The sequence below is a fragment of the Corylus avellana genome, chromosome 1, assembly GCF_965113065.1.
Source record: "Corylus avellana chromosome 1, dhCorAvel1.hap1.2, whole genome shotgun sequence".
Classification (NCBI taxonomy): domain Eukaryota; kingdom Viridiplantae; phylum Streptophyta; class Magnoliopsida; order Fagales; family Betulaceae; genus Corylus; species Corylus avellana.
In genome coordinates, this window is record NC_142490.1 from 22,294,593 (window position 1) to 22,315,370 (window position 20,778).

Sequence of the window (20,778 nt, forward strand, 5' to 3'; positions counted from 1 at the left end):
CGCTAAGAAGATGCTCAAGAACCTTGATGGATGCCTACAATGAAAGGGCATTGAAAGCAACTACCAAGTAAAAAAATCACATCATCCAAAGCCAAATATACCAGTTTTCTAGCAAACAATTGGCAAGAAATGCACCACTGAAAAGTGGACCTACCAAAAGTATAGGACAATTGGATTTGATACCAAAGAAAGTATCATGGAATGACTTTTACAGAACCTGGAGATTCATCACAAGACTGCCTTGCTGATCAACTAATAGTACAGACATATCCAGAGTAAATTGAAGAAGAAGAAGAAGAAGAAGAAGAAGAAGAAGAGAAAGAATTACTTCAATTGAATTGTAAGTAATATTTCTTCAAAACACACAAATGCTGCGCAGGAGTAGATAAATGTATCCAAATATGTGAATGCAAGCCTAATGGCTTGAAATTTGCTTAAACAGACAGACTAACATCAGAAGCACAACAACAAGGTCTCAACCGATGCAGGGAAGGCACGCATTTTGCTCACATCTTGCCGCTGCTTCTTCATTTTCCTGCATTAGAAGTTGCCACAACCAATACAAGCAATCAGAAAAGATGAAATGGATTAGATATTTGTTATTGAAGTAATAACAAGATTTTTGTTATTGAAAATTAGCCCACAACAACTTCTGTGAGCTGAGAACATGTGGATTTAAACAAACTAAGCAATCAAGCCTATTCACACAAACAGACCCCAAGCATGCAAACATTTTACCACTCACCAAAATATGTCATGGCCTTATATTATGCATAGCTGAATGATAAGCTTCAAGAAATATACATGCACCTAGTAAGCATACAATTCCAAGATAACAAGATAATTGGAAATATCATAGAAAAGCGAAGGCGAAACCTAAGTACACATAAATTATACAAGAGAAAACATCTAATTAGAATGAGAGAAAAGATCAAGAAAATCATGAAAACATTAATATTTCTTAATAAATGAAGTGAATATGCAGTGCATGTCACTCAGTTAATTTCATTTACTGAGTATCAGCCTATTAGGTTAGGCCAAGTAGGTAGAGAGAAGGTCCTTTATATATGAAGGGGAAGAAGGCAAGGGAGAAGGGGCAGGAACAGGCAAGACTCACCAGTTAAGAAGATTGAGAGTTTTTGTTACTTTTGATATTCATTCAAAGGAAGATAGAGGCTTTCTTTCTGGCCAATTACTAGGGAGATACACTGGTTCTTTATGAACCTTTCATGCCATAAATGCAATCCTCTAGTAACACGACACCTACACGACAAAAACTGTTAAAACTGAACGACAGTGAACTTCAAGTGGAAGTCTGATTATATATTCATTAAAATCTACCAAAAAGTTTGACAACCAGTTCGAACAACTCACCAAGATGAAGAAAACACTGTTAACTCACCTCCTATTCAAAAGTTTAAGCTAAAAAATTATGAAGTTTATCATTTAATTAATATTTTAATACTCTCATTCACGTGTGAGTTCAAACGTATTCAATAAATGAAGTCAAAGAAATAATTAATTTACTATGTTATCATGTTAAATAATCACTTATCCTAAAAATTAAGCTATAAAAATGATTAATTCAATCATTTAATCAACATTTTTACAAATATTGATCATCTTGAAAACATATGTTTACTCCGATAAAAAAAATAGTGGAACCCTAAGGGTAAGGAACTTAAACCTTCGAGTAATAATACTACCACTTTCATACTAGATTTCAAAGAATGGCACCAAATGTAACTGATAGAAGATTTTAATTGTAATCTCTATAGTAAATGGTAAGAAACAGATAAGAGATATTAGTCGAATGAAAGAACAAAATTCAATGAGCGGAGACAAGTATTAGGAGCAAAGCTTCACCTTCATAACACCATCACGGTGAGAAATATAAGAGCCTGTTCCATGAGTACACAAACTAAGTGGGTATTAATGATGATGGGTCTTAAAAGTTATAAATTTGTGGAAAAAATCTAAGGAAATTCAAGAAGTGTACAATGGGGCATCCATGCTGGATGGAACCAAATTCTCTAGCTAACAAATAATGCAATGACAGACCATCCACATTCTCCATCACTTTGGCACATTCGAACACCAGTTCACTAACATATTTTCAGCTCTTTGTCAAATCATGAATGGTTAACAATGGAGCATGTGGAACTTACCAAAAAAAAAAACCAATGGAGCATGTGGACCAAACAAGAAAGGCGATATCAAATGGAACACAAGTTTGCCAGTTTGTTCCCCTTACAAAGGATGAATTGACTAAAAAATTCTTACCAAGCGAGCTAGTCGATCTGTATCTGGGTTTGACAAATTTGATTTAGACCCCAAGTTATAATAAATCAGAAAAGTCATCAACTTAAAGTCAAACACCACATTTATAAATACCAAAATCAAAGCAAGCATAAAAGAAATTCACATAGAGATTTTGATTATGAAGAACTCCTCAAAAGTAAAATCACTCCAACGACCAGCCAACCCCAAAAGTATTCACTATAGGAGACTTATGTTACAAATTGATCTTATTTACAAAACCTTTGTAACTCACTAGACTCAATTTGTAACCCCAGCAAACGACTTGTTCACCTCCCACTATATTAGCTCCAGAACTTCTGGCCATCTTCTACAAGAATCACCTTTACGAACAAACCTTGTGTTAAATCAACACTCATCCCAAAAGCTTATGCTTATAGAAAGAGATAAGTTTTAATCACTTAATCATTACTTTAACACCTTATTTGCTACAACCCAGAACTCCGGTGGTTGAAGATTTCTTTTGTGCTTTTGTTGATAAAAACAAGGAGATGAATCTGTTTAGGCTCAAAAGGAGTTTAGGAACCTCTCCAAGGAACAATGAAAAATATCATCTAGGTCTTATGAAAGTCGTAGGACATTAGGCTTATACAGATAGGGAGAAAACAAAGTCCTCTCCAATGTGACGTTGCTTTTAAGTTCACCAATGAATTTGAGATGATCATTATTTAATTTTTATCTATTAATGATTTTAAAAGTCATATCACATTTGGAAGGATACAAGGAGTCCTCCTCCTTCTAGCATTACTCTTCTCTTATGTACATCTTGTCTACTTGGGTAGCGCGCCTTTTGCTCTTAATAAATTTTGTTTACTTATTTAAAAAAAAAGAAGTATCCCTCTTTATGGAACAAATAGCTGTTAAGTAACATCATTATGACCAAACTAGTTTATTTTGTTCATACCTTCGATTGCGTCAAATATTGACTGTAAAATATATTATCTGCGTAACTCGGGAATTTGTAAACTTACCAACTAAGTACAAAATTATCTAGTTCCATTTCCAAGACTATATTGTTAGTCTAATTCAAGACTTCATAAAGTTCCAAACTGGGAATGAAAGCAGCTAGCCTAGTTCCTAGGTACCAAAACGAAAATTTAAGTATCAAGAATTGTTCCCAAATGGTTGTCATGCTATACTGAGACTGTGACAAGATGATCAGATGTTTAACTTTAACAAATGTATGAATTAAGAGTTTAGTAAGCCCTTATCTCACTACAAACAAAAATGTTAGAACTCATAATGCAGTTAAGTTGTCGGAGATGGTGGTGGAGAAGGGGAAGCCCGATGGAGCTTGTTGGGGGGTATCTATCATGCTAGACGTGGTGCATTTGGAATGTGAGATATGTCAGGACATTTCACGGAGTGGAGATTCCCTATTTCTCTTTTTTCTCTGCTTTCTGTTCATCCAAAATTTGAATTTTTTATTTCTTTGTGGTTCTTGGATTTCTTATTAGATTTCCTTACCTTCAGGTTTCAATTTGTAACTGTATATGTATTATCCATTGTCTTTATGGGTGTTTCCCTCTCTAGTATGTTTTGATACAACCTTAACTTCAAGATCAGTAGAGATTTGCTAAACATGAAAACGTTTGAATTTTTCTGTCAATCAGTCATTTGATATCCATTATGGTTACAAGCTGCCACGGCCTCAAATTCCAATAGAAAAACAAGTCTCCTACATACATGGCATATGTATTTGCATGACCATAGCTATTGGTCACTGCCAAGCTGCAATACCTTAGTAAGAATGTGGAAATACTATGGGTGCGTTTGGTAAACGCTTTTGGCAAAGGCAAGGTAAAGGCAATTCATCCCACTTTTTTATTTTTCCAACATTCTTTTACTTTTTAGTTTTTTCATTACATCAATCACTTTTTATTACTATTTAAATAAAAAATTCACTACAAAACAAATTTTTTTTCATTTTTTCATACCAAACATTCTTACTTTTTCACTTCAAAAAAAAAAAAAAAAAAAAAAAAAAAATCTTACTTTTTTTCACATCAAATATCGAACTGAAACCGATACGAAATCGTTTACCAATCGAACCCTATAAGTGTAACAACTAAGAAAGTTACTACAGCATTGGCTTCTTACTAGGTAATATTAAGCTTTATAAGTAATTCTATGGAACTTCAATTGCAATTTGACTAGTCATTTTGAAGTGATAGTATACATGTTGCTAGCGTTTTTCCTGTGGTATTACAAATAGTATCAAAGCAATATGGTAATACCATGTAGTGTTGAAGCACTGCATGACATGGACCCCGACAATCTCAAAAATTTGAGTGAAGGAAATTGTGACTCCCTAGAAAATTAGTCCCACATTGGTAAAATAAATTACCCACATAGCATGGATGGATTATAAAAGAGCTTATAAGAGTGATTCTAGAGAGCTCCAATTGTAACTTGAATAGTCCTAAGGTGATAGTACGGATGTGGCTAACACTTTCCTAGATCGTTACAATAAGCACCACAATTCATTAACAAAAAGAGTCTCAATCCATTCTTTCCAAGCCTACAAAACATTATGAATTCCTCTTTTAAGAAATGGAGATATCACATATTAACATGCAAACTCTTATTTTGTTATCAACGCAGGGTTTCTAGCTTGTTCTCAATTTTCTCACTAGTTTTCTTTCTTTCTTCCTCTTCTTTATCTATGTTTTTCTTTGATTTATCGCAATTTCTCTCTTGGCTCATTGTCGAAAACTTAAATATGTTCTTTCATACTTCTTCAAAGATTGAAGAAAATAGATCTTCTTCTTCATCAATTGAAGACGAATAAGTCTATCAAACAAAGATGAATCATCATTGTCTATTGAAGACAAAGATCTTCTATTTTTCGTCGTCTTCATTAAAGAAGATCTCAAACGAAGAACTTCTCTTCGTCTTCAAAACATCTCACGACACGAGCTAACACCAACCATGCAAACAAGTCAAATATGAGATCTTTGAAGTCATATCTATTCTGAGTTTTTTTTTTTTTTTTTTTTGAGCTTGTCTCAACTCCGACCGACCTTAAGACTCCATATCGGAGTCAGAGTTGAGTCAGTTTTCGAAGGTTTTTTAAAGAAGAGGCGTTTCCAACTCCATTGGAATCAATAAACTACATGAAAGATGGACATAAATACAAACTTTATTTGTGTGACCTATTTTCTTGTGGAAGGGCAGATAATTACTCATTATAGGGAGCACATTCTTTGGTGAAGAGTTAACTACACTTAGTACCTATCATCATGCACATAGAGGACACAGTTTTCCTCCAAACTAAGTCAGAAATACTTCCAATGCAGTCTATAAGATTGTCATTTTCCATTGAACATTAAAAGAAGCACATAATTTTTTAATAGTATTAAAAGAGTTCTATTAAAAACACATGTGCTTTTCACATGCTCAAGTGATGCATGATAATTTTATAGACTAGGTTTGAGGAATTTTCTCCAACCTATTTTAGAAGAAAACTCTATCTGCATGCAGGCACAACCCTATATTTATAGCTTAACCACTAGCTTACCAAATTGAATGTCCCATTTATCTTTACTCATGAAGGAAGAGAAAATGTGATATGACGACTAAAGAAAAAAAAAAAAAAAGGAGCGTGTGCAAAAGTTATCCATGTGAGGTACAACTTTTGATCATGAAGGTTAAAGAATATGATTTTGTAAGAGCAATTAATTTGAACATTGAACGAAGGCAATATCGTTATTTGAATACAATTTTATTAACGTTAAGAGAAAAGCTACATAATATTGTGTACAGAAGTGCTGCCAAGGTCTGTAGTAGAGATTTTCTGGAGGGCTGGCATGGAAGATTTGAATTTAAGATAGATGTCTGGTGTGGAAACAGTTTTTTGTGCATAATGTAGTGTTTGGAACAAAGGGATAGACATGCATTTGATGACAGTGATGGACCAATATGATTTGAGTTTTTTGATTGGGCCGATGGCACTTTCTGTAATATTTTCTTTTCTTTTTGTAATCTTTCAGATGTTTATCTTATACATTTTCTATGTACATACATAGTTCTTGCCCTTTCTAGCCTTTTGTTTTTCAGTGATTGTTTTATATAATATTTACCAAAAGATTGCTGTAAAAAACTATTCTGCCTTTATCATTAATCAAGCTCTTGAATCCACCATAGTTTTTTTTTTCTTTTTTGATAAACTAATCGACAAATTTTATTAAAAGCGTGAGGCCCTTAAGTACACACGAGAGAGTATATAAAGTGAAATACCTAACTAAAACAAGAAAAAAAACACCCCATTATACCCCCAAAACTAATCGACAAATTTTATTAAAAGCATGAGGCGCCTCTAAGTACACAGGAGAGTATCTAAAATGAAACACATAAGTAGAATAAGAAAAAAAAAAAAACACCCCATTATACCCCCAAAACCCTAAGGCAAGATCCACCCATTAACCCTACCGGCCACCCCAACCCAAAGAAACCTTCTAACCCAATCAGAATTACAGTCAAAGGAAAACCCACCCACTCAGCGGAATCCACCATAATAATGATGGTTGTGTAAGCACTCCAAAGAAAAAAAAAATACTATAAATTAAAAAATAAAGGAAAAAAGGGATGGTAATTAAAGAAAGATTAACCTACTATAAAGGAGAAAAATACTTCTTGGGAGCTTTTATTGTTCTCATAGTAGATTGCAGCTGTTTTGCTTTAGAAAATTGATATTTTGGAAATTTTCCGTGCATACTAGGGACATATATGACTGATTTGCTCGATATATAAGTAATCCTTTCAAATCTAACCCTTTGTCTTTTTGTTTAGAAACTAACCTTTCTTAAATTTTTTTAACAAAAAATTATATACTAGTCACCTTTAAGGCACTAACGCCATTTATAAACAAATTAATAGATCTTTAGCTGACCTAAAAATACTAATTAGAAATTGATCAAAAAAGTGTAAGGACCATTGATTTACATTTAGTAACTATTGTACTGACATTGGTGACATAAATTATTTAAGGGAGCCTGTTGTCAACGAATTGGAGTACTATTATAATTTATTTCTTAACAAATTTATTGTTCCTTATTTTTATTTTTATTTTTATTTTGATAAGTAATAAGAAGTTTTATTGTTCCTCATTTAATTTGAAGTTTTGGTTTTTTTTTATTATTATTATTTTGTTAAAGTGAAATTCATGTTTTTCAAAGCATTTTGCTTCTTGTGAGGGAACATAAATTTCAAAGTTATGATAGAAAGCTGAAAAACTAGAAATTAACAGTCCATAACAATCTTTTTGGATTTTTTTTTAAAAAAAAAAAAGAAAAAAAAAGAAAGGCTTTTTAAAGATAAAAATGTAGTTTCACGTATTGTTTATTTTAATAAAGGTTAATATATAATTAAAAACATCGAAAATCCAATCCAATTAAGCTATATCCCACAAGAGGTGATTAAAAATTTTCCCTCATTCTCAACAAACCGGAATCATTCACCTCATAAAGAGAAATGCTAAAGATCCTAAGACTTTTTTCTAAATTATTATTCCCAAATGATTTGGTCGGTTCAAGAAATAAGTTGGAAACAAGAGTTCGAGAAAAAAAATTTGGGGTCTTTAGCATTTCTCCCCATAAAACCTTCCTAATATAATTCAAAGAAAGTGGTTAGATTATTACCTCGTATTTTTTTCCTCTTCACAGTTCTCTGACACAACAGGTTCATACATTTCCATCATTTTTGTCTGAAATGGAGCTACTTTACTGTATCATCAGAAGTACAGATTCTTTCAAGTTTGAAAAGAGGAACTGCCTACGTGCATGGCCATACCAAAGGGAATAAATTGTATTACCCCTCGTGGGATTCAACAGACCAATCTAACAACTCAAGTCCTAAGCAACGCTTTCCAGAACCCGACAGAGCGCCACGCCACTGCCATGTGGGACTGCTAGGGACGCAGGAAAAAAAAAAAAAAAATGTACGGATTCTAAAGCTGCTACTAGTGCCTCATTTTTGTAAAAGTGGGAGCTTTTGCTCCATTCCACTCATGAATCTAAACGCATGGCAAAGCCAACACCTGGCGTGGACTTGCAGATGCTAGATATAAGGAAACCAAGAAGAGAACAGACGAGGAGACAAGCAGCCGATTCTTATTCACGGCAATTCATGCAGGAATCAAATAAAGACAATTTAATAGGTGAAACCCATAAAAATATGCCCAATGGTTGAGTTCTTTATGACTACCAAGAAAGCAAAACAGTTCGTAGTAATGCACACAACACGCAAACAGGGAAAAAAATAATAATAATAAATATAAGCAATAGGAGAGGGAAAAGTCAAGAATCCATTTTTCTATCAATAATGAGGCAAAGAACCAAACAAGCACAGGAACAGAGAAGAAATAATGTATCCAAAAATAAATAAATAAATGAAAATGAGAATGAGAATCACTGTAACTCACCAGGAAGAAGATGGGCCAAGAGGGAAGGTTGGTCTTACAGGAACTCAGTTCTTTCCTTTTCCCTTCTGGTCTGAGTGCCGGCTACTGTCGCCGTAGCAGAGCTGCAAGCGGCCGTCGAATTCAGGTGAGAACTGTTGTTGGTGGTGGTGGTGGTGTTGTTGGTGATTCTCCATGGGCGGAGGCCCTGAAGCCGCCGCAGAAGCCATGAAGAAAGGCACGTGTGGTGTTCCGTCTATAGCAGAGAACCTCTGGAGGTGAGGCAAAAGAGACGGTGAATTGGACTGAAGGGTCCCCCTGTTGTAGCCAGCAAGGCCGGAAGAAGAGATGGTGAAGTTAAGATTGTAGTCAACGGCGGGCTGTGATGACGCCGCTGCCACCGGGATGAGATGGTCGGGAATTAACGAGAAATGTTGCAGCTCCAAATGGTTGTTATCCCCGGAGACATTGAACGCCGCAGGATTAACAGACATTGTCATTGTCTGTGAAAGGGAATTTCCCAAATGGATTTGTCCGGAGAATCCCGACGAGTGATGTGCTGCTCGGGACGACGGCCCCAGAAGCCCCGAGTCGAAGTAGTCCATCGGCGCCGTCCACTGTCTCGTCGCCTTGTGGAACAAATTAGGCTGCTCACCGCTTTGGTTTTGAGCGGGACTAGTTGCAGCGTTGTTGTTAACGCTGCTGATTCCGCCGGTGAGAAGCTCCGTAAAAGAAGCGTTTTGCTGAATGTGGTTTACATTTTGATCGTTTTCCTTCTCCTTCTCCTTGGCTCTCTCCCTTGCCCGCTCGCGCGCCTTGACGCGGATTTCCGACCGGGAGAGAGACAAGCCGGAGCCTTTGCTCGTCTCCGAGGTGCTGCTACAAGCAGACTTGGAAAGAGAAAGGTGCTGGCTTTGATTTTGCTGAAAATTGGGGTCACCGCCATCAAGCTCCACCTCAGCTGAATCGAACCCACCTTCGCTCGCTCGCTTCTCATCGCTCAGTTGCTTCGGGGTGTCGGGGAAAGAGCTGTTCAAAGAGGGAAGCTCGTTGATAGCATCGGCGGCGGCCTTGATCAGCCACTCCACGGCTTTGCTAGGCTGATCGTAACCAAGCCGATCCTGAAGATCGTAGAACTGAATCGCCGTGGTGACAGACAGCCTAACCCTCCGGTCTCTCAACCCCTTTGACGTCATGACTTTGCTGTGTCGATCTTTCCCGCCGGAGGCCCGCGAAACCCTGATGATCCGCGAGGAGTGGTGCCAGCCACGAAGCCTGTTGACATTGGTAACACTTTTCAGCTCAACATCCTCTTCGTCATCTGGGTGGTAGCGGTCGCTTATACCCCCTCCTCCTCCTCCTCCTCCTCTTGAGCCTATCTTGTTAGACTCAACATTTCTCCCATTTCCAACCCTTGGGAACTTGCAAGCTTGTCCCTGCTGAATCTCTTCCACCTCCATACCGCTTTCATGCCTTTCTCAAACAGAAACTCTACAAATTACACACACCCTTTTGGCTTGTGAGGTTTTGTACGGCTTCTAGAGAGAGAAAGAGAGAGAGAGATTATTGGGTTTTTCTTTTTTTTCTTTTCTTTTTAGATCGAGAAAGAGGTGTGATGAGAGTACTCGTGCAGGTGGGGTAGCAGTGTCCTGTTCATATTGATGACGATAATTCAGAGACTACTTTGGCTGTCTAGTGATTAAAAGGCCTTTTTTTACGCTGCGCCGATATATCACGGTCCAAGTCAGTGAAGGCTAGCAGCAGCAGCAGCTCTCTCGTTTAAGCTTTTTGCAGTCGAAGACACCCACCCAGAACCGCCTTTCAAAAGCAAACCCTCTGAAAATTGCTCTCAGACCCTCAGCCCTGCAAACCCCAAAAGCAAAAATTTTCCCACCCACCAAACCAAAAAAAAGAAAAGAAAAAAAGCATCAGATGCTTGATGAATGAGAGAGAGAGAGATCTGACTTTGTTTTCTTTCGTACAGAGAGCTACAAGGGCATAGCCCACCGACGAGGCTTAAAGCCTAAAATACGATAAGCTTTAACAAAAGTAGAAAGAAAAGGCAAAAACCTCGATCTGAGCCTTTTTCTGCCTCAGATTCAAGCTAAAGCAGGCGCAGTAAATTGAGTATCATTCGCCGATCTGAGCACAGCCATTTTTCTGCTTCCTCCCAGCATTTAAAGCTTTCGCTGAGCCTAGAAATGCCAGACATTATTACATTACTACCAAGCTTAAGACAATATCATTAATATAATTAAATAAAATAAAAACCCATTAATAAAAACACTGTCCCGAAATCACCAACCAGAAAAAAACAGAGAGAGAAACATAAATCAATTTAACTTACTTTGAACATTGGTTAGAGTCCTGACAGGTGTTAAGCTCTCAGCTCTGCTTTGTTTTGTTATAATTATTAGTATTTTTGTTTTTGTTTGTCTTAATCAGACAATTTGGATAAACACCCAAAGCTCACAGATCTGTGTTCTTAAATCACAACCTGCAAATTCAGCTCATTTGAGAAACACCCACTTCTCAGATCATCAGCTTCTGAAGAACCCAACACCCAGAAAAATCAAACCCATGAAAAAAAAAAATTTGATACCAAAACTTACTCTTTCCACTTGGGAAAACTGAGAGAGAAAAAAAAACCGAAAAAACAAATCAAAGAGATCGAAGCGCGAGACCTTCTGAGGTGCTCGGTGTCGCCGGAATTCCCGTCAAGAGCGCGGATTTCCTGCACTTCGAGTTTCCCAACTCTTCTTTCTTTCTTTCCTTCCCTCACTTTCTCTCCGTCACGCTTCGCTATCCTCAGCCAAACGAAAACCAACAAAATTCAGTTAAACCAGGAAACTAAAAACTTCTAAGAGTGACAAGAAAAAAAAAAAAAAAAAAAAAAAAAAAAAAGCACTCACATCACATGTGTAGCATACAAGTAGTGGGAGTGGAGTAGGGTTGGTTGTTGGTTGGGTGGCCTGTTTGGTCGGTGAGAAAGTGGGAAGGAAAATCCGGTGTGTACGGGAATTGTGAGGGAATTGGAGGTTCAAAAGTGCCCTAACGAGAGAAGAGAGAAGGGTTGTTCCCCATTGGAGCAAATCAACAGGGCTTATCGTGAAGGGACAGACACACTGCGCCGTTCCACACTTTAAATCTCCTTCCTCTCCAATTTACCCCTACTTCTTTCCCTTTCTACTCATTTTGTCCTTCTCTAATTATTACTATAAATAAATATATGTTTTTGGATTTGTCTTGCTATTTGCTATCTGAAAAAAAAAAAAAAAAAAAAAAAAATCCAAAAAGAAAAGAAAAGAAAAGAAAAAGATACTTTTGGCTAGGCATGTTTTTGTTTTTGTTTTCAAATTCATATTTTTTGATTTTGTAAATAGATTTGGCACAAATTCACAAACTCAAAATTTTGCCTAATGTTCTAAAAATCACACAACACATATGCATCGGTTTCTTAAAAAATCCAAAACAAGAATAAAATTTAACCCATTCAAATAACACATCTACATCAGTTTCTTAAAAAATTCAAAACAAAAATGAAATTTGGCCCATCCAAACAAGGCCAATTGCTATTTTTTATGGTCAAAGATATTCGAAGCTCTACTATTTTCATAAAAATATTGAACAAAACAACTAAGTAGTAATAGGTTATATTTATTAATGTATTTTGTAGTGTGTTTTTTGTTTTTGTCTAAACCTTTTAAGTGTTTCGATACGATATAAAACATAATTTTAAGTATTTGGCATTTTGAGTTATTTTTTAATGTTTTTGTTTTAATAAAAGAACGTCAAACGATAAAAGAACAAGTATTATCGGTCACATAAAATTTAAAAAATGGATTTTTTTTCTTTTTTTTCTTTTTTTTTTTTTAGGGTTAAGAATTGAGTTTCCTTAAAAAAAAAATTTTTTTTAAATAATAAAAAAAAAAAACATTGAAAGAGAAAGTAAACTCTAGCAAATAATGTGGAAGACTATTCAAAAAAATGCTTTGCCCCCTTTCAACAATTTCTCTTGCATGAGTAAGTAATAAATGGAACCGCCTCAATTCTCAAATAGCAATTTGAAAGTTCAATTAGATTTGAAAACCATGCATGCATTTTTCAAACACACACACACATGTATAGATATTATGAATAAGTAATTTATTGAAATAAGTAATAAAAGAACTGAAATGTTAAGGGTACTAAATATTTTGTCGAGAGACGGATACCAAAATGATATAGAACTTATTTATAGGAGAGAATCATAATTGAAAATAACTTCAATCAGATCGTAATGTAAATTGTGTGTTTGTGCATCGAATAGGAAGAAAACACTTAAAACTTGAAACAACAAAAAATAATATAACCCTTGGCACCAAATAATTTTTCTTCTTTTAACAAAATACCTTATAGACAAAATACTGATCGACAAAACCACCAGAGCCACCATCTTGGTTGGCTTTGGAGACTCCAATATTTGGGGCTCGAAGGTGGCTAGGGGGGTTCGGTGGTTGGTGGTAGATGTTGGGTTAGAATGAATGGAAAAACCTATGAGATTAATTTGAATTAAGGATACAATGTTTTCATCTCTACTATATTTGGTGTTTTTACATAATGTGTCACATTTTTATTGAATACTATAAAATGAAGTTTTACACCACATCTTCATAAAAGGAACTCTCAAACTATTAATCAAGATATATGTTAGAATACCAATGAATAAGCTCTACATTATTTTGATACACATCTATTAATAAAAAATTGGAAAAAATTCACTTTACTTCCTTGAAGTTTCAAGAGTTTTTCAATTTGAACCTCAAAATTTAAAAATTGGCAATGTACCACCCAAATGTTTCAAAAAATTTCAATTTAAACCTTCCGTTGCTAATTTTCGTCAAATTGGACGGAAATATATGAAATTACGTAATTACCCTCATGCTTTTTTTAAAAAGAATTTCTGTCCAATTAGACGAAAATTAGTAATGGAATGTTTGAATTGAAAATTTTTGAAACATTAGGAGGATACATTACTAATTTTTAAACTTTGGGCTTCAAATTGAAAAACTACTGAAACTTCAAGGGTGTAAAGTGGATTTTCCCCTAAAAAATTTGGTACCCATAAAATTTATTATAAAGCAAAATGCAAAGGAGCCGGCCACAAGGCACTCGAAAAACACTAATTTGAACTCCTAGCATAATTGGGGACTCTTCTCAGCATACAAAATGCTCCAATTCCCACTTAAAAAACAAATGATCTCCCTAATAATATTTTTAATTTTCATTTTCACAATTGTTAAGACACCTTTGTGGAACAAATAGCTGTTAAGTAACATCATTATGACCAAACTAAACTAGCTTATTTTGTTCATACCTTCAATTGCATCAACCTAAGCAACTTTTATTCAATGCAATATTGCTTTTGCCTCCTTGCCTGTAAATCCTCCAAATGATCATGGCATTCATGCGTCAACAATTCCAATAGATGCACCCATTTGGTTGACATTATTTACTTCACCACGAATTCAGTGTATTAGAGCATTCACAATGGTTTATTTATTTTGAATTTTTATGTAAAATAGTTAACCAAAGTACTAAAAAAAATCTCAATCCGGTTCTTTTAAACCAAATACATTTTGCATTTAATCTGCAAACACCCAAATGTAAGGAAACATGGTAGATGAATGCATGAATATTTATTTACTTATTTTTTTTTTCTAATTCTCGAGAAAAAAATAAAAGAATATTTACGACATAAAGAAAGGCTAATTAATAATCAGACATATAGTACATTTGAAAAGTCATTAGCTAAAATAGAAAAAAATAAAAAAATAAAAAAATAAGAAGCCATCTTTACTATTTTAGATAGAAATCTCTAAAAATGCATTGTAAATGCTCTTAGTACTTTACTAAAATTGAATGCATGTACCCCCTGTATTTGGATTCTCTTTGGTTCATGTGAAATGATAGTTTTACTTTATAAATAAAATTAAATTGAATTCCTTTTGTTCAAATGAATTGAAAATTATCCTTATCCTGCACTTACGTATTAACACATGATCACAAAGTACGTACCTTAATTAATTGTACCTACTAATATATCAACATTGTACCTAAAAACCCTACTTGTACAAATACACATTTTCAAGTTAATGTCATTAATGTGCTTAATGACTTTTACGATTTTTCTACATATCAGGAATTTTTTTTTTTTTTTAATTTTTAATTTTTTTTTTGTTCTCTTAATTATATATAGAACATTAATTGCAAATGTAGCAACATCAATCAGTAGAATTTACCAAATTTGTTTCAGCGGCCTATATTCCAAAAATACTTATATTTTTTTAAAAAATAATAATTAAGAAAACTGAAATAAAAAATAAAAAATTCATGCAAATTCTTTCTATACTAATCAAACCTTACTCTATGTATTTTGGTATTTAATCAAAATTTAAAAACCTTTTATAATGATAGAAAGTTGCTTAATTGCAATAAAATTATAGTTTGATGAATCTAACTTTCTAAGTGTCGCACTTGTTAGTTCACGATCGTGAGACTTTTCCAAATATGACCGAGAACTTAAGTATATTTAACCCAATTAAGAACTGCTTTTCAGATGAATATTTTGAAGCCATGAAAATTCAAATTTTGATATAATTTAATTTTTAAGTATTTATTTTCATCAAATTTCATGATTTATATTAATTAGAGGCATGCACTTGGCTCAAGAAAGCAGAATCAGGGCCTTATGTTTATCTAAGGTAGCCAGACTACTTTATTCATTGATAAACGGAAGGCAAAACAAAGACTTTTTGGGTGTTCTATACAAGCATGACACATTGGACGACAAACCTTGAGAAGAAGGTTTTATATATATATATATATATATATATATATATATATATATATGATTTTATTATTTTTCAATTTCATTTGTGGCCATAAAGTTATGTGATAAAAGTAAATACTAATTATGAATCTTACAAAGAAGTTTTTTAAAAATAATGAAACAAGCTAGAAGTTATAAAACTTTTACAAAGAAGTGCTATAGCCTATAGAAGACATGCATAAACATGTTTTTTTAGGGTTGTTTGGGAGATTTTTTTTTTTTTTGTTTGTTTTTGGTTTGAAAAAGTATTATCATGGTGTCGTAAAGGTGAAAACGGTTTTTGTATTTTTTAAATTGAGTAATGTTATTTAGTAAATTGTTATATTTATGCCACACACTAAGATAATTAGTAATAGTGAAATCACGAGTTGGAGATAAGCGGACTCAAACCGCTGACATCCGCCATAGGGTAAACCGTCGCCTCTCAGGCCCTCAACTGATTCTACCATAGAGGCCAACGATAGACAATAACTCCCCCTCCCCCCCCCCCCTCTCCCAAACACAGCTTACAACTTTCATCGTTTTGTGCTCTCCAAAGAGCAACTTTGTAAATAAGTAAAAAAAATAAATAAATTATCTCGAATATATTAACTATTTCTTTATCAACTTTTGGATCAGTAAGAGCTTTTAAAAAGAAAAATCAAGAGCTAGTTTTTACAGTTACAATTGTATAATAATCTATTAAATATAGTTTTTCTTTGAAGAGTATTTTGTGTTTAGGGATGTTTCGTTAATGTCTTTAACAAACATGCTTTTAATGTTGTTTGTGAGTTATTTTTTTCGTTTTGGTTTGAAAAAGTATTCACATATTGGCATAAAGATAAAAAAAAAAAAACAATTTTTGTATTTTAAAGTAAAGTAATGTTATTTAGTAGACTGTCATATAAATGCCACACAACTGAAATAACGCGACAATGAAAATTAGCATTTAAATTGGTAAGTGAATGTAAAAAAAAAAATCAATAGCTAATTTTCACTGCCACAATTCATATTATCTCAATCGTATAAACAGTTTATGAAATATCATTTCTCTTTGAAGAGTGTTTTATGTTTTGAGATGTTCATTAACCTCTTCGACATGAGAATAAAAAACAAGCCCCGTTTGTTAACAAACAACTCCCTCAACCGAGAACACCTTTTCAAACCAAATAACAAAAAAAACACCTCAAAAAACACATTAACAAACAGAGATTATAGTTGACCAATTAACCAGCATGACCTAAAATATAACTTGGAAGGGTAGCCCCAGCTAGTGAAGGCAGCAGCTAGCACTGTGGCATATATGCATGGAAATTATTGTTGTAGAGTGGTCAGGCTAGGCTATTGGTTGGTGTTGTAAACTCTCCAGGCAATTAATTAGAATGAAGGCATTTATTTATGCGTTGCATAAGAAGAAGGGCTTCTTTTGAAGGGTCGAAATCGGTGCATATACACCTATTTACAACTCTTGATTTAAATGGTTCTTACCTGACAAATAACTCTTGATTACGGGTACTTTGTTAGGTGCCCCCCCGCCCCTATATATATATATATAATTTTAGTATGTGATTTTTTCTCTATAGCAGTTTCAAATTTGGCTAGCTTTAGGTCATTTTGTTTTGGTTAATTACTGGTGATCTTTCATCACTTTCACAATTATACCCTTAAACTTTAAAAAGTATCATTTTAGTGTATTCATCTTTCAAAAAAAAAAAATTTCAATTTCAAAAATCCGTTATAATTTTTCGTTAAATCATGTCAAAATTTTTAAAATACTCATTTTTATAATATATATATATATATATTAAAAGATTCAGGTGTGGGTATTTTTGCAAATTCTGTTAAATCTTGACCAACGCCTAAAATAAATGTGGGTATTTTGGAAATTTTAACACCCATTCGTTTGGATTTAATGAAAAATTCTAACAGAGTTGTGAAATTAAAAAAAATAAAATAAAATAAAAGATTGATACACTAAATTGTCACTTTTTTAAGTTTAAGGGTATGATAGCAAAAGTTATAAAATATCAGGGGTAATAAGTGTAGTTTTCCCTTTTGTTTTCTTTTAATTGATTCCGGCTTCATTTTACTTCTTTTTTTTTTTCCCCCTTCAATCTATTGTGAAATATTAAATCACTACTTATCCTAAAAGTTTAAGTCGATAGAAAAAATTTAGTTTAATTATTATTTAACTAATAGTCTAACACTCTCTCCACACATAAAATATTTAATTGAAATGAGACGTAATTAAGTGTAAAGTCAAAGTTCGAACTCATGATCGATCATTGTTCTGATACCATGTTAAGCAGTTATTTAATACAAAGTGCTTGACATATGGGGTTTCATTCTTCATCAACTCACCTCCTTTCTCTTAAGAATATCATACCTAACTTATTGTTGTATATACAATAGAATATGTCTAAGATTCTAAACTTTACTCATCTTTAATTAGCTTTAATCAATCTAAATGCCTTATTAGTTTAGGATCGTTATGATTCATACAAGTGGAATAATAACTACTAGTTGTAAATTCTTGTTGCATGTGCCCATAAACTTTAACAATTTGGGATACTGTTTAAGAGTTGAGTGTACAAATCTATTAATTCCAACCCTTTAGCCACTAAATGCCCATAAGCTTGAAAATTTAAACATGAATTTAAAAAAACAAAAAAAAAGATAATTTTTCTTCAAACATCACATATTATCAAATTTACGAAAAAAAAAATACATTGATAATTTTGAATTATTAAAATCAACTCGGATTTTCACATTCTCTAAAAGGGTTTTCAAACTTAAGTATAAAAGTCCATAAAATATATTTGTAACGACTTGTTAGCCTTAACAATCTGAATACCTAGCTCCCTCACTATAGAGCCTAAACATTCAAACATCACTATAAAAAGGACACTCTCTTCGAAAGATTAGGCATGTAATTTCCCTCTCTCTCGCCCTATTATGTTTATCTCCCCCTCAAACAGTAATACTAATTTAACTATCAAAGTGTTCTCAGTCTCCTAAAGAACCGGTAGACTCTATAATAATTCTTCCTCTATTTTGCAAGAACTCCATTTATTCCAACATGACTCATTCATGGTCGTTTTTGGACAAACTCCTATGAAACAAAAAGTTAAACCCTTAAACCAAATGTAACTTGGCAGGATTTGTAATTGCAAGAAATATGAAGGTTAGTTTCAAAGGGCAATGAAAAGGAAAGGCCCGCCACCCAAATGTCGAGTTGGGAACTCTCAGTCTCACTCAACTAATCTCACATAATAGCTTTTAGCAAAGGTGCTTTTGGGTTGTTATATATTTTTTAATTTTGATTGATTTGTTTAAAGCAAAAGGATTTGCAGATTTGATGGCATTTAGGGTTTAAATAATGTGGATATGACTTATTGGTCCGTACGAGCAATGATGTGTCTCTTTGCTTCCCATCCTTCTTATTATTATTATTATTATTATTATTATTTAAGTTAATGTGGAAAGTAGGATGCATTTAAGGGGCCAGGGAAGCAGCATAAACCCACTGTGATCCCCTCTTGCTGGCAAACAGATATTAATTGAGCACTCCCTTTGTTTTCCTACATGGAGCACCACTCTCAATTATTTTTATATCCACTTCTTTAATGAGAAAGTAATGTTATATGATATGAAAAGTAATTTTAAATACTTATATTTTATTTTTTATTTAACTCTTATATCATTGAATTGGCGTGCTAATGTTCATCATCTCTTAAATTAACATTTATTAAAAATCAAATTTAAGGGCGGATGAGAATTGTCACATCAACTAAGTGGTATGAAAATGAGATAAGAAATGAGTACGTAGTATTACTCGTACTATTGTATTATGTTGACGTGGCATTGTTAAACTATTATTGATTTTTTTATATATATATATTAAAAAAGAGTTGATTTAAGAGTGGATTGATTGTATTGTATCAGCATAGTGAGATAGTAGTGTGGTATATAAGTATATAACATTACTCTATGAACGAAAACTCACTTAATTAGTCCCTTGAAATTACATCTTTCTAAAGAGTAATGCTATATATTACATCCTAATTACAACTATAACTTACTTGTTGATGTAATAGTACTCATAAGCTCTTGTTAAAAAAAAAGAAAGAAAAACAATCAGCCCATTAAAATATGAGTGCAGTATATACTATTACGAGTCATTTCTAAAACTTATACAATCAAACTTTAAAAGGTAACACTTAACCCCTTCCAACTGCCACTCAATTATAAATTTTTTCATATATATGTTAGCAATTAATATTAAAATAAACAGAAAATGATTCATATGTGTTACAAGTGAATTTTCACTTAAACTTTTTTAAAATGTCCTTAAAAATTATTATTTTTTTAAAAAAAGAATAAATAAAATTTAACAAATAAGCCTATAATGTCATTTCTTGTAATTTTAGAATTTCATTCAAATAGATAAAATCTCTCTCTCTCTCTCTCTCTCTCTCTCTCTCTATATATATATATATATATATGATGTTTTGAAATTTGTTAGTGTTGATGAAATTTTTTCTTCACTTTAGTCAATATTTTCTTCTGTAATTTTATATTATATAACAAGCCGAGTAGCCTAACTATCCATAAGATGGTCCAAATCTAATTCATCAAAAGAGCATTAGAAAACACAAGTTTGACTTTGACTTCTGGGTCTCATCCAAAGATTGTTTTGAGGCTATTTGTTGACTTCTAAAGTCAAAAGTGTCAATTCATCTAAATTAGTAACTAACTTTTAGTATACAACTATTGACTAAATTTAGTAAGATTGTAGGATGTATAAGAAAGACACTACCTAATCCAAAGAAAATTATCCACCAAAAAAAAAAAAAAAAAATCCTAAGAAAAAGAAGATAAGAAAGACACTAAAGTAAAAAGATCATACTACAGTGGCTCCTATGATGGGTTTTAAAGATAAAGATCTATGGTAATTATCGATCTACTTGTTTGGATAGATGGCTGAATAACTCAAAATTGATTTGGATAGTTGGGTCCAATATGAAGTCTCACACATTACTTGTCCGAATTTGAGCACGTAATTGATATGGATTTCCATTTTAATTTTAAATGAGTGTTCCAAAAGAAAGAAGAAAAAAATAAAAGCATCCCCAAAACATGAAAAGAAACCAAGTATATCGGAAAAAATACTTGAGGTATTATAGTTTTTATTATAACTCCCCTATACAAT

At 33.2% G+C, this 20,778-nt stretch overlaps 1 protein-coding gene across 6 annotated transcripts; it reads right to left on the bottom strand.

Annotated features, from left to right (window-relative positions):
- Nucleotides 1–311: 311 nt before the first annotated feature.
- Nucleotides 312–11,847, bottom strand: TCP2 (TEOSINTE BRANCHED 1, cycloidea and PCF transcription factor 2). Of its 6 annotated transcripts, XR_009438980.2 has the most exons (8): nt 11,629–11,847; nt 11,401–11,518; nt 11,064–11,263; nt 10,787–10,911; nt 8,741–10,579; nt 1,867–1,921; nt 1,118–1,263; nt 312–535 (listed from the first exon to the last, which is right to left on the bottom strand). XR_009438980.2 is itself a non-coding variant. In XM_059581659.2 (6 exons), the coding sequence occupies exon 5, from the start codon at nt 10,174–10,176 to the stop codon at nt 8,785–8,787; it is 1,392 nt and encodes a 463-aa protein (XP_059437642.2). In that variant the 5' UTR covers nt 10,177–10,579; nt 10,787–10,911; nt 11,064–11,213; nt 11,401–11,518; nt 11,629–11,847; the 3' UTR covers nt 312–535; nt 8,741–8,784. The 6 variants fall into 6 exon arrangements, 3 of the variants coding, with proteins under 3 accessions (XP_059437642.2, XP_059437640.2, XP_059437641.2); XR_009438979.2 differs by lacking the exon at nt 1,867–1,921; XR_009438981.2 differs by lacking the exon at nt 1,118–1,263.
- Between the last annotated feature and the right edge of the window lie 8,931 nt (nt 11,848–20,778).